This window comes from Rhincodon typus, chromosome 37, assembly GCF_021869965.1.
Source record: "Rhincodon typus isolate 14 chromosome 37, sRhiTyp1.1, whole genome shotgun sequence".
Lineage (NCBI taxonomy): Eukaryota > Metazoa > Chordata > Chondrichthyes > Orectolobiformes > Rhincodontidae > Rhincodon > Rhincodon typus.
Window position 1 is genome coordinate 214,639 of NC_063368.1, and position 17,985 is coordinate 232,623.

General features: G+C 43.8%; 1 protein-coding gene across 2 annotated transcripts; it reads right to left on the reverse strand.

The window, feature by feature from the left end:
* Positions 1-11,633: 11,633 nt before the first annotated feature.
* LOC109925006 (gastrula zinc finger protein XlCGF71.1-like) lies at positions 11,634-17,482 on the reverse strand. Of its 2 annotated transcripts, none has more exons than XM_020524985.2 (2): positions 17,369-17,482; positions 11,634-14,362 (listed from the first exon to the last, which is right to left on the reverse strand). In XM_020524985.2, exon 2 carries the CDS (start codon positions 14,333-14,335, stop codon positions 13,646-13,648), a length of 690 nt encoding a protein of 229 aa, XP_020380574.1. In that variant the 5' UTR covers positions 14,336-14,362; positions 17,369-17,482; the 3' UTR covers positions 11,634-13,645. The 2 variants fall into 2 exon arrangements, with proteins under 2 accessions (XP_020380574.1, XP_048473488.1); XM_048617531.1 differs by having other exon boundaries at positions 13,031-14,362; positions 17,359-17,419.
* Between the last annotated feature and the right edge of the window lie 503 nt (positions 17,483-17,985).

Sequence of the window (17,985 nt, forward strand, 5' to 3'; positions counted from 1 at the left end):
GGAGGGGGAGTTGAACTGGTTTGCGACTGGAAGGTGTTGTCTTTTGTAGCAAACAGAGCGCAGCTGCTCTACAAAGCGGTCTCTGAGCCTCTGTTTGGTCTCACCGATGTAGAGGAGGCCACATTGGAAACAGCAGATGCAGTAGATCACATTAGCGGATGTGCAGGTGAACCTCTGTCTGATGTGGAAGGTTTTTTTTGCTTCCATGGATGGAGGTGAGGGTGAGGTGTAGGGGCAGGTGTAGCACTTCCTGCCGTTGCAGGGAAAGGTGCCAGGGGTGGTGGGGCTAGTGGGGAGTATGGAGCAGACGAGGGAGTCACGGAGAAAGCGGTCCCTATGGAAGGCAGATAGGGGTGGGGAGGGAAATATATCCTTGGTTGTGGGGTCAGATTGCGGGTGGCGGAAGTGGTGGAGAATGATACGCTGAATCTGGAGGTTAGTAGGGTGATACATGAGGACAAGAGGGATTCTATCTTTGCTTTTGTTGTGGGGAGGGGGTGTGAGGGCAGAGGTGCAGGAAACACAAGAGATGCTGTCGAGAGCATTTTTGACCACCGAAGGGGGGAACGTTGCAGTCTTGAAATAAGAGGACATCTGGGATGTTTGGGAGTGGAATGCCCCATCTTGGGAGCAGACGCGGCGGAGGGCGAGGATTTGGGAGTAGGGGATCACATTCTTGCAGGAATGTGGGTGAGAGGAGGTGCAGTCTAGGTAGCTGTGGAAGTCAGTGGGCTTGAAATAAATATCAGTTTCAAGGTGGTCACCAGAGATAGAGACAGAGAGGTCCAGGAAGGAGAGAGAGGTATCAGAGATGGTCCAGGTGAACTTGAGGTTGGGGTGAAAGGTGTTAGTAAAGTTATTGAACTGTTCAAGCTCCTCGTGGGAGCATGAGGCAGCGCTGATACAACCATGGATGTAGCGGAGGAAGAGGTGGGGATAGTTCCAGTGTAGCTGCGGAAGAGGGACTGTTCCATGTATCCTACAAAGAGACAGGCATAGCTTGCAACCATGCAGTTTCCCATGGCCACCCCTTTAGTCTGTAGGAAGTGGGAGGAGTTGAAGAAGAAGTTGTTAAGGGTAAGGACGAGTTCAGTTAAGCGGATGAGGGTGTCGGTGGAGGGGGACTGGTTGAGCTTGCGGGAGAGGAAGAAGGGGAGGGCTTTTAGGCCATCTGCATGGGGAATGCAAGTGGACATCCATAGATGAGGTGTTGGGGGTCAGGGAATTGGAAGTCTTGGAGGAGGTGGAGGAGGTGGAGGGTGTGGGTGGTGTCCCAGACATGGGTGGGGAGTTCCTGGACCAGAGGGGAGAAAATAGAGTCAAGGTAAGCTTAGATAAGTTCAGTGGGACAGGAGCAGACAGAGACAATGGGTCGGCCGGAACAGTTGAGTTTGTGGATTTTGGGAAGGATATAGAAACGGGCGGTGCAGGGTTGGGGAATGATGAGGTTGGAGGCTGTGGGCAGGAGGTCACCTCAGGTGATGAGGTTATGGATGGTCTGGGAGAAGATGTTTTTTGTGGTCAGGGGTGGGGTCATGATCAAGGGGGCAGTAGGAGGAGGTGTCAGAGAGTTGGCGCCTGGCCTCGGCGATATAATGGTCAGTGCACCATACCACAACTGCGCCTCTCTTGTCCGCGGGTTTGTTGGTGAGGTTAGGATTGAAGCGGTGGGCTGCACGTTCTGTGGAGGAGAGTTTGGAGTGAGTGAGAGGGGTGGTGAGGTTGAGGCGATCAATGTGGTGACGGCAGTTGGAAATGAAGAGGTCGAGGGAGGTTAGAAGGCCTTGGGTGGAGTCCAGGAGGATGGAGTGTGTTGGAAGCGGGAGTGTGTTGTCAATGGTGGGTTAGACTCACAGTTAAAGAAATAGGCACGGAAGCAGAGGCAGCAGAAAAACTGTTCGAAGTCCAAACGTGAACAGTATTCATTTATGTGTAGGCAGAAGAGGATGAAGGTGAGTCCTTTACTGAGAACTGACCATTCATCGTCAGTGAGGGGGAGGTCTGGGGTGATGGTGAAGATCCGACAGGGTTTGGGGCTGGGGTTGCCTTTAGAGCTGGTGGCTGTGGAGGCGGTGGGCGGAGCTGTTCTTTCATTGTCATTGGCTTGGAACTCCCTGCATAACGGTGTTGTGGATCCACTACAGCAAATGGATTGCACTGGTGCAAGAAGACAATTCACCATCTTCATAAGGGCAATGAGGGACAGGCAATAAATGCCGACCCAGTCAATGATGCCCATTCAATGTCAAAGTCAGTATCTAAAAGGCAAAGTAGAAAGCATGTTTTGGTTTGTATCTGACCAAACAGGAGAGAAACAGAAAGCAATGAAGATGAGCAAGGCAAAAGAGACATACAGAAATTCCATCCTGAGAGAGCAGTAGAATCTCTTTTGTATTGCATTTGCATTGTATTTGTTTTGTATTCATGAAAGGGAATTTGTCATGAATTAAACACTAGATGCTTGTCTCATACACAGAGACCAGCTTTCTTCTTCCCTGTCTTTTCCCCTATTTTGGATTTTACCAATCTTGTGACTTGGAGTCAGAGAACTCAGAGGGTTCCAACTCACTCACCTCAGGAGCAAACCGGGGAAGATTAGAGAAATTAAAACCTGCCACTATCATAGAATCATAGAATCCCTTCAGTGTGGAAACAGGCCGTTTGGTTCAACAAGTCCCACACCGACCCTCAGAGCATCCCACCCAGACCCATCCCCCTGTAACCCACCCAATCTCCACACCCCTGAACACTATAGGCAATTTTAGCATGGCCAATCCACCTGGCCTGCACATCTTTGGACTGTGGGAGAAAGCCAGAGAAAACCTACGCAGACACGGGGAGAATGTGCAAACTCCACACAGACAGCCGCCCAAGGCTGGAATCAAACCTGGGTCCCTGGCGCTGTGAGGCAGCAGTGCTAACCACTGAGCCACCATGCCGCCCCAAACCTCTGATTAATTCTAAAACTGACTACCCCGCCCCCACCCGATAGTCATACAATGGATATTTGAACCATTATTCCACTCTCTATACCAGAGTTACAAACCTCAGCCTTCTTGCTGAACAGACATGTCCAAACACTCACACTCCCATTCCAGAACCAAACCATCCCCATCCAGCAAACCCCAAGAGCACACCACCCTTGACTAGACTCCTCCACTCTGCCCTTGACACATGTTTCAATTCCATCAGTCAAAACCTCCTGACGTGCCCCCTTTGTCCCAAACATCAGTCCTGCTCCTTGACTCCTCATGCCATTACGCAGGACCTCCCATAAACATGACAAACCTCCACCACCTCAGACTCAACCCTACCCCTCCAATCTAAACCTTAATCCCTTTACATTCTTAGTGCCCCAACACTTCAACCACTTGGCACCTTACCCCTCAAAAGCACCTGTCACATCAACTCCTTCGTCCACCTGCCACACCAACATCTTCATCCACTTACTACACCATGCAGTTTACATGGACTTCATTCAGGCCTTTGAAAAGGTTCCACATGGAAGGCTATTCCAAAAGGTAAGAGCCCATAGGATCCAAGGCAAGTTGGCAAACTGTATCCAAAATTGGCTTGCAAATAGGAGGCAAAGACGGAGGGATGTTTTTATGATTAGAAGTCTGTGACTAGCAGTGTACCATAGGGATCAGTGCGGGGACTTGGATGTGAATGTGGAAGGTACAATTAGTAGGTTTGCAGATGACACAAAAATTAGTGTGTTGATTGGGTGTGTTATTGAGAGTGAAGAGCATGATCGCAGGCTACATTCTGATATTGATCAACTGGTAAATTGGCCAGATCAATGGCAGATGGAATTCAATTCTGATAAGGGTGAGGTGATGCAATTTTTGGGGTCTAAAAAGGCAAGGATACATACGATTAATGGTGCCTAAGGAGTACTGAGGAACAAAAGTGACCTTGGTGTACAAATCCATAGATCCCTGACTGTTTCAGCACAGGGAGACATAGTTGTGAAGAAGATATAGGGGACGCTAGTCTTTATTAGCGGGACATAGAATATGGAAGCAATAAAACATTGGTTAGGCCACAGCTGGAATACTATGTGCAGTTCTAGTTGCTACACTATCAGGAGGACAGGATTGCACTGGCGCATGTGCAGAGGAGATTCACCAGGATGTTGCCTGAGATGGACAGTCTCAGTTTGAGGAGAGATCAGATAGGCTGGATTTATTTTCTCTAGAGCAGAAGAGGCTAGGAGGGATCTGATTGAGGTGTACAAATTATGAGAGGCATATACAGAGCAGATCATGAGAATCTTTTCCCCATACCAGACATGTCTAAGACCAGATGGCATAAATTTAAGGTGAGGAGTAAGTGGTTTACAAGGATCTGAGGAATTTATTTTTCACCTAAAAGGTACTGGAAATATGGAATATGCTGCCTGAGATGGTGATGGAGGAAGGTACTCATGCAACATTTAAGAAGTATCTAGATAAGCATTTAAAAATGATTGCAGGCTATGGAGCAAGTGCAGGTGAACAGGATGAGTGTCATTTGGTGTTCGTTGGTTGGCATAGAAGGTGGTCCAGGAGATCTGATTCTATGCTATATGTCTCTGACTCTGTGGCCAATCCTTTCAATCCACCTACCATTCTGCCTCATATACACCTATCACCTTAATGCCTTCACACACCTGCCACACTAACACTTTCACCAATCTCCCACCATAGCCCTTTTATTCATCTGCCACCAACTACTTCACCCATCCCCAACTCCAAACCCTTCACACACACACATCAAACTCTTCATACAACTGCCAATTTACCCTGAAGACAAATGCCAATGCAATCCCTTCACCACATGCCCCCTACTGCAAAAATACCTGCCAACCCAACCCCATCACCTACCTTCCACTGTGGACCCTTTACCCATTTGCCACGCTAGCCGTTCATCCACCTGCAACTCCGACCACTTCACCCACTTGCCATCCAACTTCTGAACACAGCTGCAACACCAACCACTTCACCACCCGACACACCATTCCTTTATCTTTCCTATAACTTGATTTATTAGTTTGCAATTCTGGCTATCTTGCAACCATGTCTCAGTTATAGCTAGCATGTTGAAGCTTTCAATCTGATGTACTGTTTGATATTTATTGGTTGCTTACATTTTGTGTGTTTACAGAAAAGAAGTTCTCTTTTGCACTGAAGACCAAAAACTGTTCTTCACCTCTATTCAGAGATAGTAGGAACTGCAGATGCTGGAGAATCTGAGATAACAAGGTGTAGAGCTGGATGAACACAGAAGGGTCCCGACCCAAAACGTCAGCTTTCCTGCTCCTCTGATGCTGCTTGGCCTGCTGTGTTCATCCAGCTCTACACCTTGTTATCTCTCTTCAACTCTATTGTTTTATTTGCAAGTTTCTTATATTTCTCTGAAATATTTTAATTAATTTACACTCTTTAGTTTTCCCTTTATCTGCAAAGGTTGAAGTACAATTTCTGACCATTAGAACATAGAACATAGAACAAGCCCTTTGGCCCATGATGTTGTGCTGAACTTTTACCCTAATCCTAAGGTTTATTTAACCTCCACCCCTACCTTATACTATCATCCATATGCCTATCTAATAGCCGCTTAAAAGCCCCTAATGAAGCCGACTCCATTACCCTCTCCGGCAATGCATTCCACGCCCCTACCACACTCTGAGTAAAGAATCTACCTCTGACGTCTACCCTATATCTACCTCCACTCACTTTAAAACTATGCCCCTTGTAATAGCTACCTCCACCCTAGGAAAAAGTCTCTGGCTGTCTACTCTATCTATACCTCTGATCATTTTGTACACCTCTATCAAGTCACCGCTCATCCTTTGTCGTTCTAAAGAGAAAAGCCCTAGCTCTCTCAACCTTTCCTCGTTAGACCTTCCCTCCATTCCAGGCAACATCCTGGTAAATCTCCTCTGCACCTTTTCCAACTCCTCCACATCTTTCCTGTAATGAATCAACCAGAACTGGACACCATACTCCAGATGTGGTCGAACCAGGCTTTTGTATAGCCGGAGCATAACTTCACAGCTCTTGAACTCAATCCCTCTATTAATGAAAGCTAACACACCATACGCTTTCTTAACAATTCTATCCACCTGGGTGGCAGCTTTCAGGGAACTGTGAACATGAACCCCAAGATCCCTCTGCTCCTCTACACTGCCAAGAGTCTTTCCATTAACCCTGCATTCTGCTTTCAAGTTTGTCCTTCCAAATGAATCACCTCACACTTTTCAGGGTTAAACTACATCTGCCACTTCTCAGCCCAGCTCTGCATCCTATCAATGTCCCTTTGTAACCTAGAACAGCCCTCTGCACTGTCTACAATGCAACCCACCTTCTTATCATCCGCAAACTTGCTAATCCACCCTTCCACTCCTTCATCCAAATCATTTACAAAAAATCACAAATAGAAGAGGACCCAGGACAGATCCTTGTGGTATACCACTCATAACTGAGCACCATGTTGAATATTTTCTGTCCACTACCACCCTTTATCTTCTAAGGGTCAGCCAATTCTGAATCCAATCTGCTACATTTCCCCCTATCCCCATGCCTCCTTACTTTCTGCATGAGCCTATCATGGGGAACCTTATCAAATGCCTTACTTAAATCCATGGATACCACATCCACTGCTCTACCTTCATCCACGTGTTTGGTCACCTCTTCAAAGAATTCAATAAGGTTTGTGAGGCATGATCTACCCTTCACAAATCCATGCTGACTATCACGAATCAAACTGTGCCTTTCCAAGTGATCATAAATCCTATCTCTCAGAGCACTAACCAATAATTTGCCCACCACTGATGTAAGACTAACTGGCCTGTAATTTCCGGGGTTATCCCTATTCCCTTTTTTGAACTAGGGAATGACGTTTGCCTCTCTTCAATCTTCCGGCACTATTCCTGTGGACAGTGAGGACGAAAAGGTCATCGCCAAAGGCCCTGCAATCTCTTCACTCGCTTCCCATAGGATCCTTGGATAAATCCCATCAGGCCCGGGGAACTTATCTATCTTCAACTTCCTCAAAATTCCTAGCACATCTTCCTTACTAACATCGACCTCCTCTAGCCTACCAGCCTGTTCCACACTGTCCTCCTCTACAACTAGGTCCCTCTGAGTTGTGAATACTGAAGAAAAGTATTCATTAAGGACCTCTCCTATTTCTTTGGGCTCCGTGTACAAATTCCCTTTTCAACCCTTGATCAGCCCTACCCTTTCTCTGGTCATTCTCTTATTCCTCACGTACATGTAAAAAGCCTTGGAATTTTCCTTGATACTATCTGCCAAGGTTTTCTCATGCCCCCTTATAGATCTCCTAAGCTCTTTCTTCAGCTCCGTCCTGGATAACTTGTATCCTGCTAGAGCCTTTTCCATTCCTTGTTTCCTAAACCTTACATAAGCATCCTTCTTCCTCTTAACCACACATTCGACCTCTCTAGAGAACCAAGGCTCCCTCACTCGACCGCATTTTCCCTGCCTGCTAGGGACAAACATATTGAGCACACGCAGTATGCATTCTTTAAACAATCTCCACATTTCAATAGTGCTCTTCCCTGACAGCATCTGTTCCCAATTTATGTTACCCAGTTCTTCCCTAACAGAATTGTAATTACCCTTCCCCCAATTGTAAACCTTACCCTGCTGTATGTACCTATCCTTTTCCATGACTATTGTAAAAGTAACAGAGTTATGATTGCTACCGCCAAAATCGTCTCCTACTAACAGGTCTAACGCTTGGCCTGGATCATTGTCAAGCACCAAATCCAAAGTGGCCTCTCCTCATGTTGGTCTATCTACACACTGTGTCAGGAATCCTTCCTGAATGCACTGGACAAAATCCGCTCAATCTAAACTATTACAACTAAAATATTTCCAATCAATATTTGGAAAGTTGAAGTCACCCATGACTATAACCCTGTGACTTTTGCACCTTTCCAGTATCTATTACTCTGCCCTCTTCCATTCTGTTTTATTTTCAAACCAAATCTGTACTGCCCTTTCTATCTGATCCCTCTATGGTTTTGTGCAGGAAAGGTTGTGCCTCACTAATTTGATTAAGTATTTTGAGAAGGTGATGAAGACAATTAACAAGGGAAAAGCAGTTAATGTTGTCTACACGGACTTCAATAAAGCCTTTGACAATGTCCCTCAGGGTAGACTGGTATGAAAGGTGAAGTCACAGGGTAGCGGGTGAGCTGGCAAGATGGATACAGAACTGGCTTAGTCATAGGAGACAGAGGGTAGTGGTGGAAGGATGCTTTTTGGAATGGAGGGTTGTGACTAGTGGTGTTCCACAGGGATCAGTGCTAGGACTTCCACTATTCGTGGTCTACATAAATGATCTGGAGGAAAACCTAGCTGATCTGATTAGTAAGTTTGCAGATGGATCAAAGATTGGTGAAGTTGTGGATAGTGAAGACGATTGTCAGAGGATACAGCAGGATATAGATCAGTTGGAAGTATGGCCAGAAAAATGGCAGATGGAGTTTAATCCAGACAAATGTGAGGTGATGCATTTTGGAAAGTACAGGTGGAAATTATACAGTGAATGGCAAACCCTTAGGAGCATTGATATGCCAAGGGATAGGTAAATTATGCTGCATCTTAATAGAACTTTAGTTAGGCCACACTTGGAATATTGTGTACAGTTCTGGTCACCACACTACCAAAAGGATATGGATGCTTTGGAGAGGGTACAGAAAAATTTTGCCAGATGTTGCCTGGTGTGGGGGATTCCAGCTGTGAAGAAAGGTTGGATAGACAGGGTTTGTTTTCACTGGAATGCAGGAAGTTGAGGGGCGACTTCAAAGAAGTTTATAAGATTATGAAAGGCATGGATAGAGTGGAAAGTATGAGGCTTTTTCCCCAGGGTAGAGGGGTAAAGTACTGGGGTACACAGGTTCAAGATGCGAGAGGGAATGTTTAAAAGAGATATACAAAGTACGTTCTTCACACAAAGGGTGATGAGTGCATGGAACGTGTTGCCAGAGGTGGTGGTGGAAACAGACACAATAGCAGCATTGAAGAAGCACCTGCACAAATACATGAATAGGAAGGGAATAGAGGATCTTGAAAGCGAAGATAGTTTTAGTATGGGAAGGCAAAATGAGTCAGCGCAGGCTTGGAGGGCTGAAGGGCCTGTTCTCATGCTGTATTGTTCTTTGTTCTCTCTCTACCATAGAATTTTACATTAGAAGGAGGCCATTTGGCCCATCATGTCTGCACTGGCTTGCAAACTACCGAACTAGTCCCATTCTTCTCTATATCACTGTAATTTCATCATTTCCAAACATATAAACACACAGCTCTATTTTAAAATATCCTATGGAATCCACTACTCTCCAGGCAGCGCATTCCAAATCCTCACAATTTTCAGAGTAAAGAAGATTTGCTCATTTGATTCCCAACTCTTTTGCTGACAATCTTAAAATTGTTACTCCTAGTTACTGACATATCAACCAGTGGAAACAGAATATGCTTCTTTATCCTGTTAAAATTGTTCATAATTTTGAACACCTCAATAAGATCACCTCTTAATCTTCGCTGCTCCAAGGAGAATAGACCCAATTTCTCTAATTTTTCTTTGTATATTAAATCCCTCATTCTTGGTTTCGTGCTAGTAAATCTCCTTTGCACACTCTCCAGGACTTTAACATCATTCCTTAAATAAGGTGCTCAGAACTGAACACAATGTCTGATCAATGATCTGAGTCGTATTACTTCCTTGCTTTTATACTCTATGCCTCTATTTATAAACCTACAAAACTTTCTTAACAACTGTTTCAACTTGCCTGGCCACCTTCAGAGACTTGAACCCCTATGTCCCTCTGCTCCTGTGGTCCCCTCAAAGTTATATCATTGAGTCTATATTGTATCTCAATGTTTCTTCTACCAACATGTATTACCTCACATTTCTCCACGTTGAAATTAATCTGTCAAGTGTCTTCTCATTTGGTCAACTTGTCAATGTCCCTCTGAGTCACTCAGCATCATCCTCTCAATTCATTGTGCTCCCCATCATAGTATTATCTGCAAATTTGAAGATTTTGCCCTCAACACCCACCTCCAGATTGTTTATATAAATCAGAAAAAGGGTCCCAACAACAATTCCTGGGGAGCACCACTTTCAACTTGCATCCAGCCTGAGAAATGCCCATCTCTATCTACCTTCTGTTTCCTAGCTTTTAGCCAACTTCTAATCCATTCTGCCAAGGACACATCAATCCAAAAACATTTCTAATTTGCTCATCAACCTGCCATGTGCTGTTTCTTTCCTGTACTGTTCTTTGTAAAAGGAATGCTAAAACTGTACATAATCATGGTTTGGTCATATATGTAAGTACGATGCACAGGTCTGGCTTTTGTATTAATAAAAGGATACACCTGGAGGGTTTTCATAGACTGAGTAAGGAGAAACTGTTTCCCGTCACAGAAGACTTTGTAATAGGAGGGCACGTATTTAAGGCCACTGGTAAAACTAGAGGTGAGATGGTAAAAAGCCATTAAGTAGAGTGTTGTTACAAATGTACTGCTGAGAAGCAGAATCAATAAAACTTTCCAAAAAGAAATTATGTAAGATCATTGAATTCCTCGTGCAGAAGCAGGCCATTCAGCCCATCAAGTCCACACAAACCCTTCAAAGAGCATCCCACCTAGACCCACCCCTCCACCCTATCCCTGTAACCCTGCATTTCCCATGGCTAATCCACCTAGCCTGTACATCCCTGGACACTATGGGTAATTTATCACGGCCAACCCACCTAATCTGCACATCTGTGGATTGTGAGAAGAAACCAGAACAACAGGAGGAACTCCACTCAGACATGGGGAGAATATGCTAACAGACAGTCTCCCAGGGCGGCAGTCGAGCCTGGGACCCTGCTGCTATGAGGCAGCAGAGCTAACCACAAAACATTGCAGGTCAACAGAAAGCAGAGGAGAGTAGACTAAAGGTTATCAAAGAACCAACACTGGTCAAATCTAGGTTGTATCATTCTACAATACAGAAGGGTGCCAAAAATATTTATCAGTATGATATCAGAACTGATACAACATTAGAAAAGATTGGACAGACTAAGGTTCTTTCTATCAGAAATACATTTGGAGTGAGCAGAAACAGACTTTCACAATTATGAAAAAGTTTAACAGTGTAGTTGTGGAGGAAATGTTTCCAATAATAATAACAAACACAGAATGTTGGAAAAATTCAGCAGCTCTGGCAACATCTATAGACACAAAAACAGTGTTAATGTTTGGAGTCTGGTACCATTTTTCTCCAGTATTTTGCTTTTATTCAGTTGCAATAACAACTTAGTCACTAACAATTCCAATAGAAAATTGGAAAAAACTCCTTTAACCAGAACACTGTTAGAATGTGGAATTTGCTACCATAAGGAATAATTGAGTAGAATTCCATAGATGCATTTATGGGAAATCTAGCTAAACATACCAAGAAATAGAAAGATATGCTTTGGGAGAGATAGGTTTGGATGGAGAAAGACAAGAGGATTCGCATATAAAGCACAAAGATCAGTTACACCAAAAATTACTATGTGAAAGGAGGCACATTCACATGACAAATTTTTTTTCTTAATGCAAGTTTAAAAATAGTAACACAGATTCATATATATAACTAATTTATTTTAGTGTACAATGCAGAAACTTATTACAAAGAAAATAACTCACGTTAGATAATTTGTATAGTGTTACTGGTGATACAGGTGAACATGCAGATTATAAAGTTTAATTTTGATTAAATAAAAATGAACTCACTGATTTTTAATAACTAAAAATAAACTTCCCGTTGTTCTTTCTGTTGTCTGCTTTGGTTGACAACATTTGTCTAAAGTTACAGCCAATATCCAGCACTGCTGAAATTTCTGTTAATTGCCAAAGTTTGGGTTTCTGATTAAAGTTTTATTTAACAAAGGGAAACTTAAGAAATTTGCCTTGCACCGAATTGTGACAGTTAGAAACAAACAATACACATTTCCTTTTGATCACATCTCTGTATAGTTGATTATGGTAAATGTGATGTAGTCACGTTCCTGGACTAGCAATGTAGGAACTTTGAGTTCAAATCTCACAATTACAGTCTGAGAACTCTAGAGTCTGGAAGTGAAGAAAGAGTTTGCCTTTCATGAGTTCAGAATGTCTGAAAGAACTCCAAAACTAATTATGTGTTTTTGAAGTGCTGTAATTGTAGGGAACGCACAGCCAAATTGGGTAAAGAAAACTCCCACAAACAGATAATCTGGTTTTTAATAATGACCAGTTGGTGTCTTGGTCAACGTTTATCAGAGACAATTCCCCTGCAAGCCACTTGTTCCAATAAGGCCATTCACCCAAGCAGACATATCAAAGCATAGTTTATCCTCCAACAGTGCACCATTCCTTCAGTCCTCCATAAGGACTATCCTGGTCTGGAGTAGGACTCGATTGCACAACCTTTTGACTCAGAGGTCAGAATAACACTAACTGTGCTATAGCTTGTACCTTCGTAACAAATTGATATCAATAATTGAAAGCATGAAGCCATTGGATTGTCATTTATAAAAACCAGCTGGTTCATGACGGTCCTTCAAGGGAAGAATCCTGTCATTTCTAAATATAGCCCAAATGACTTCAGAAATATGACTGAACTTCAAGTCTCCTCTGAAGTAGTCAAATAAGACTTATGAAAACAGAACTATGATTGATAGATGGTGGGCCCACCAACACCTTCAAGGCAACTAGGATGGACAATAAATGTCAGCCTCAGTGAAGGTGATGGCCTAGTGGTATTATCGCTGGACTGTTATTCCAGAGACCCAGATAATGTTCTGGGGCCTAGGTTTGAATCCCACCACAGAAGACGGTGGAATTTGAATTTTTAAAAAAATCTGGAAACCTAATGTTGACGATGATTCCATCATCGATTGTCAGGAAAGACCCATTTTGTTCACTAATGTCCTTTCGGGAAGGAAACTACCATCCTTACCTGGTCTGGCCGAAATGTGACTTCAGACATACAGCAATGTGGTTGACTTTTAACTGCGCTCTGAGCAAAAAGGGATGGGCAAAAAATGCTGGCCTAACCAGCAGCATTTTCATCCCATGTATGAATAAAATTTAAAAAACATGCACATATCATGGATATAATCCCCACATCGACTGGGAAAGTTGAATTGTGCAGCTTTAAAATCCTAAAATGCAAATCAAAAATGTTAACAAGACATTGTCCCCCTCAAAGAAGCATAAAATAATGGGGGAAAGGTCTGGCTGACAATGTGCAGAAACTGATTGAATAGAATTACCAAAGACCTGGCAGAGACAAAGAGTAGAATGGCCTTCCTAGGTGCTGCAGTATTTCTGAGTTCTACCTCCCAGTCAAATGAAACTCCCCCAAGTCCAACCCTTCCCCAAAATTTTAGATGTTGCCTACGTCTTTGTTACAGTATCCATGTGTATGTGTGCTGTATGTGCATGAGTCCATATCCAATTTATGTGTGTTCATCTGTATAGACATGTGCATTTCGATGCACGTGTCTCTCCAACTGCATTCAGGTCAGTCAGTCTTTTTTTTGTATGCCACTGAATATTAATGTACAATTTGTGTTAACTATGCATTTCCTTTCTGTGTGCCATTGGTTTCAAATCTTTTCTTGATTATGAGAACTCTGATGCTTCATCAAATGAGTCTGCTGCACAAAGCCCTTTCCACACACCTGGCACTGAAACGGTTTCAAGCCACTATGCAAATACTGATGCTTTGCCAGTCCACCAGAGTTTCGAAACAATTTTTTGCACAAGGCACATTCAAAGGGCTTCTCAGTGGTGTGAGTGCGCAGATGTTCAATCAAGTTGCTGGATCTGGAGAATCGCATTTTACACAGAGTACACTCAAACGGTTTCTCTCCAGTGTGAACTCGCAAATGCTGCATCATGTTACCAGATGTATAAAATCGCCTTTTACACACATGACATTCAAACGGTTTCTCTCCACCATGTGTCTGCTGATGCCTTGTTACTTCAAAGGACCGATAAAATCGCTTCTCACACAAACTGCACTGAAATGGCTTATCTCCTGTATGAATGCGCTGGTGTCGTGTTAGGTAAGTAACTTTGAAAAATCCCTTCTGACACACAGGACATTCAAATGGTCTCTCCCCAGTATGAACTCGGAAATGCACCTCCAAATGCGATGGGTAAGTAAAACCCTTTCCACACACTGAACACCGGTACCGGTTTTGCTTCTGGGAATCTGAAGGACCCTGACCCTGTGAAGGTGATCCACATTCTTCCAGTGGGGAAACCTCGCATGTCTGCACATTCATCTCCATTTAACCAGGATGTTCAAAAAGAATGACCTGTTCGATAACGTAAGAGCGAGTGAGAAGGCGGTAAGAGGACAAAAAAAAGATTAATAGTGATAATAGATTAATATACACCCAGCACAATTACTGAAAAGAACTGATTAACATTGTGCTGCAAATTACATTTAAAATGAACTGCAGTCATAGACAGCATGAACCCAATTCTAGAAGAACACCATCAAAACCAGTGCAATGTCATATTTACATATGATGTTGACAGACAAAGGGATCTAGGCACTTCACAGTGACATAAAAAATAGAAGCAGGAATTCAGTTCATTGAGTCCACTCCATCATTGAACATGATCATGGCTGATCTTCTAGCTCAACACCATACTCCTGCTCTCTCCCCATATCCCTCAACACCTTTAACTTCAAGAAGTCTATCTAGTCTACCTTATTAAATATTCAGTGACTTGGCCTAAACTCATCATATGACAAAACTGCCATCCCAGGAATCAGTCTGGTGAAACTTAGTTGCATTCCTATTAGGAAAGTATATCTTTTCATAGGAGACCAAAATTCTCACCAAAAGCCTCTACAATTGCACTAAGACTTCCTTACTCTTTAATTAAAGCCTCATTAGCCTCACTGGGGACATCGCTGACTGAACCAGCATTTACTGCCCATCCCTATTGCCCTTAAGATGGTGGTGAGGGGCAGTATACTTCACACAAGCAGTTGGAACAGAGCACATCCTGAGTGAGACACAGCCCAAGTATGTGTGCGTTTAATCATAGAGTTAGAGAGACCCACAACTGCGATAGGGTTAGGGTTAACCCTATCGCATGCCTTTCAGCCCATCATATCTGCACAGTCAAAAGCAAACACCTAACTAATTCCAGCACTTTGCCCATAGCCTTGTACACCTTAGCATCACAAGTGCACATCTATATACTTCTTAAATGTCATAAGTTTCTGCCTCAGCCACCCTTACAAGCAGAGAGTTCCAAATTCCCACCACGCTCGAGATGAAAAAGATTTTCCTCATATCTCCTCTAAACCTCTGCCACTTACCTTCAATCTATGTCCCCTTGTCATTGATATCTCTATCAAGAAGAAAAGTTTCTTCCTGGCAACCCGATATATGCACCACATAATTTTATGGGCTGGAGAGTTTTAGTTATGAAGAGAGATTGGACAGACTGCGGTTGTTTTCCTTGCAGCAGAAGAGACTCAGGGGTGTCATGATTGATATGTATAAAATTATGAGGGGCATATACATGCTAGACAGGAAGAAAATTGTCCCTTTGTGAAGGGATCAATGAGCAGAGGGCATACGTTTAAGATAGGGGACAGAAGATATAGAGGGGATTTGAGGAAAACGTTTTTCACCCAGATGATGGTGGAAATCTGGATCTCATGGTCTATAAGGGTGGTTGAGGCAGAAACCATCATAATAATTTTTTAGAAGTATTGAAATGTACAATTGCAAAGGCAAGGCATACAAGGCTATTGGCCACGCACTGTAAAATGGGATTAGAATAATTAGATGATTGTTTTTGATCAGTGCAGACTCAAGGGGCTTTTTCTGTGCTGTAGGTGTCTATGATTCTTTGCATTCTTGAACCATTGCAATCATTAGGAACACAGTATTAGGATTTTGATCTAGTAATATTGATGGAACAGCGATACCGTTCTAAGTCAGTGCTGTGATGGCTTTGAGGGAATATGATGTTCCTATGGATCTGCTACCTTTGTCCTTCAAGGTAGTTTGGAAGGTACTATCTCAGGATCTTTGGTGAATTTCTGCAGTACATATTGTAATTCATACATATTGCTTCTACTGAGTGTCAGTGATTAAGGTAGTGGATGTTTGTGGATGCAGTACGAATCAAGCAAGCTGCTTTGTCCTGAATATGTCAAGCTTCAAGTGTTGTTGGAGCTGCACTCATCCAGGCAGTGAGTACTCCATCACACTCCTGCCTTGTCGACAGGCTTTGGGATTGCGGAGCTGCACATGGACTACAAGAAGGCACTACCACCTTCTCAAGGGCAACTAGAGATGAGAAATAAATGCTGGTTGACCTAACAATGCCCACACCCCATAAATTAATTTTTAAAAAAGGATTCCTAGCCTCTGACTTGCTCCTGTAGGCACAGTACTTATATGGTAAGTCCAGTTCAACTTCAGTCAGTAGTGAGCCCCAGGATGTTGATAGTGACAGTAAAGCTATTGAATGTGAAGGGGCAAGAGGAAGACTGTCTGTTGTTGGATACGGCAATTTCCTTGCACTTGTGTGGCACGAATATTACTTGCTCCTTGTCAGCCTAAAACTAGATATTGTGCAGGTCTTGCTGTATTTGGAAACGGTTTGCATCAGTACCGGAAGAGTTGCAAATGGTGTTGAACATTTTGCAGTCATCAGCAAACATCCCCGTGTGCCTCGGATTCCATATTCTAGAGTAAGTAGTCCTTAGAAATTCCACTCTGGGGTAAATCTCCCTCAGATCATAGGATCCCTAGAAACACGCCCTTCAGCCCAACAAGTCCACACTGACCCTCGGAGCATCCCACCCAGACCTTTCCCCTTATAACACACCTAATCTACACATCCAACTCAGATATCCGACTATGGGGTAAATGCCCCTCAAATACCCTACTAAGTTAAATGCTCCTCAAATACCCCCACTATGGAGCAAATATCCTTCAAATACCCTAGAGGTAAATGTCCTTCAGATACTCCACTATGGGGAAACTCTTCTTCACATTCCCCACTCTGGGGTAAATCTCATTTCAAATACCCCAACTCTAGGGTAAATCACCCTCAGATATCCCACTCTGGGGTAACTAGTTCCGGATCTAGTCGGTTTCCTGAAGGCCTGGCTGAAACCTCGGGCTCCGCTTATACAGAATCGGCTTCTCCATTTCTAAAAGGGCCGCCAAAACAAAGTCTCGGCCTCCTCAGTGAGTGCAAAGCCGAACTCGGAGCCGCCGCCTGTCCAAGGCTATCAGGCCCATGCTTTTCAGCTAAAACGTCAAATACCGACCCAATCTCACCTTCAACTCCGCTACCGCCGCCGCCGCCTTTTGTGCTGCTGCGGAAAGCCTCCACCCAGATAGAAGGGTTTCCGCGGCGCAGCGCATTCTGGGAATATTACCCGTCATTGATTTGTTACATCCGTCCCACGACTGTGCAGGAGCATTCCACCACTACACTGCATCCCAGAATTTCACACTCATACATCACCCCTCCTTACACTCCGCCCCAACATTACATCGTCACAAGCTTGTCAAAATTGCACCTGCACGCTGCATCCCATCAAGACACCCACCACTCCATCTTTTTAGTGACTTTCTAATCAACATGTTTGGAGATGTTACTACACAATCTGGAGCAGTGGGACTTGAATATGGGCCTCCTGGTTCAGAAATACAGATACTATCCCTGCGCCAAAATAACCCATTCTCTACTCCGAGATAGTAGGAACTGCAGATGCTGGAGAATCCGAGACAACAAGGTGCAGGGCTGGATGAACACAGCAGGCCAAGCAGCATCATAGGAGCAGAGAGGCTGACGTTTCGGACCTAGTCCCTTCATCAGAAAAGGGGGAGGGGAAGGGGGTTCTGAAATAAATAGGGAGAGAGTGGGAGGCGGATAGAAGATGGATAGAGGA

What these genes read in the sequence shown, in the direction of transcription:
- LOC109925006 (XM_020524985.2), bottom strand. Translation starts at nt 14,335, where the DNA reads ATGGAGATGAATGTGCAGACATGCGAGGTTTCCCCACTGGAAGAATGT.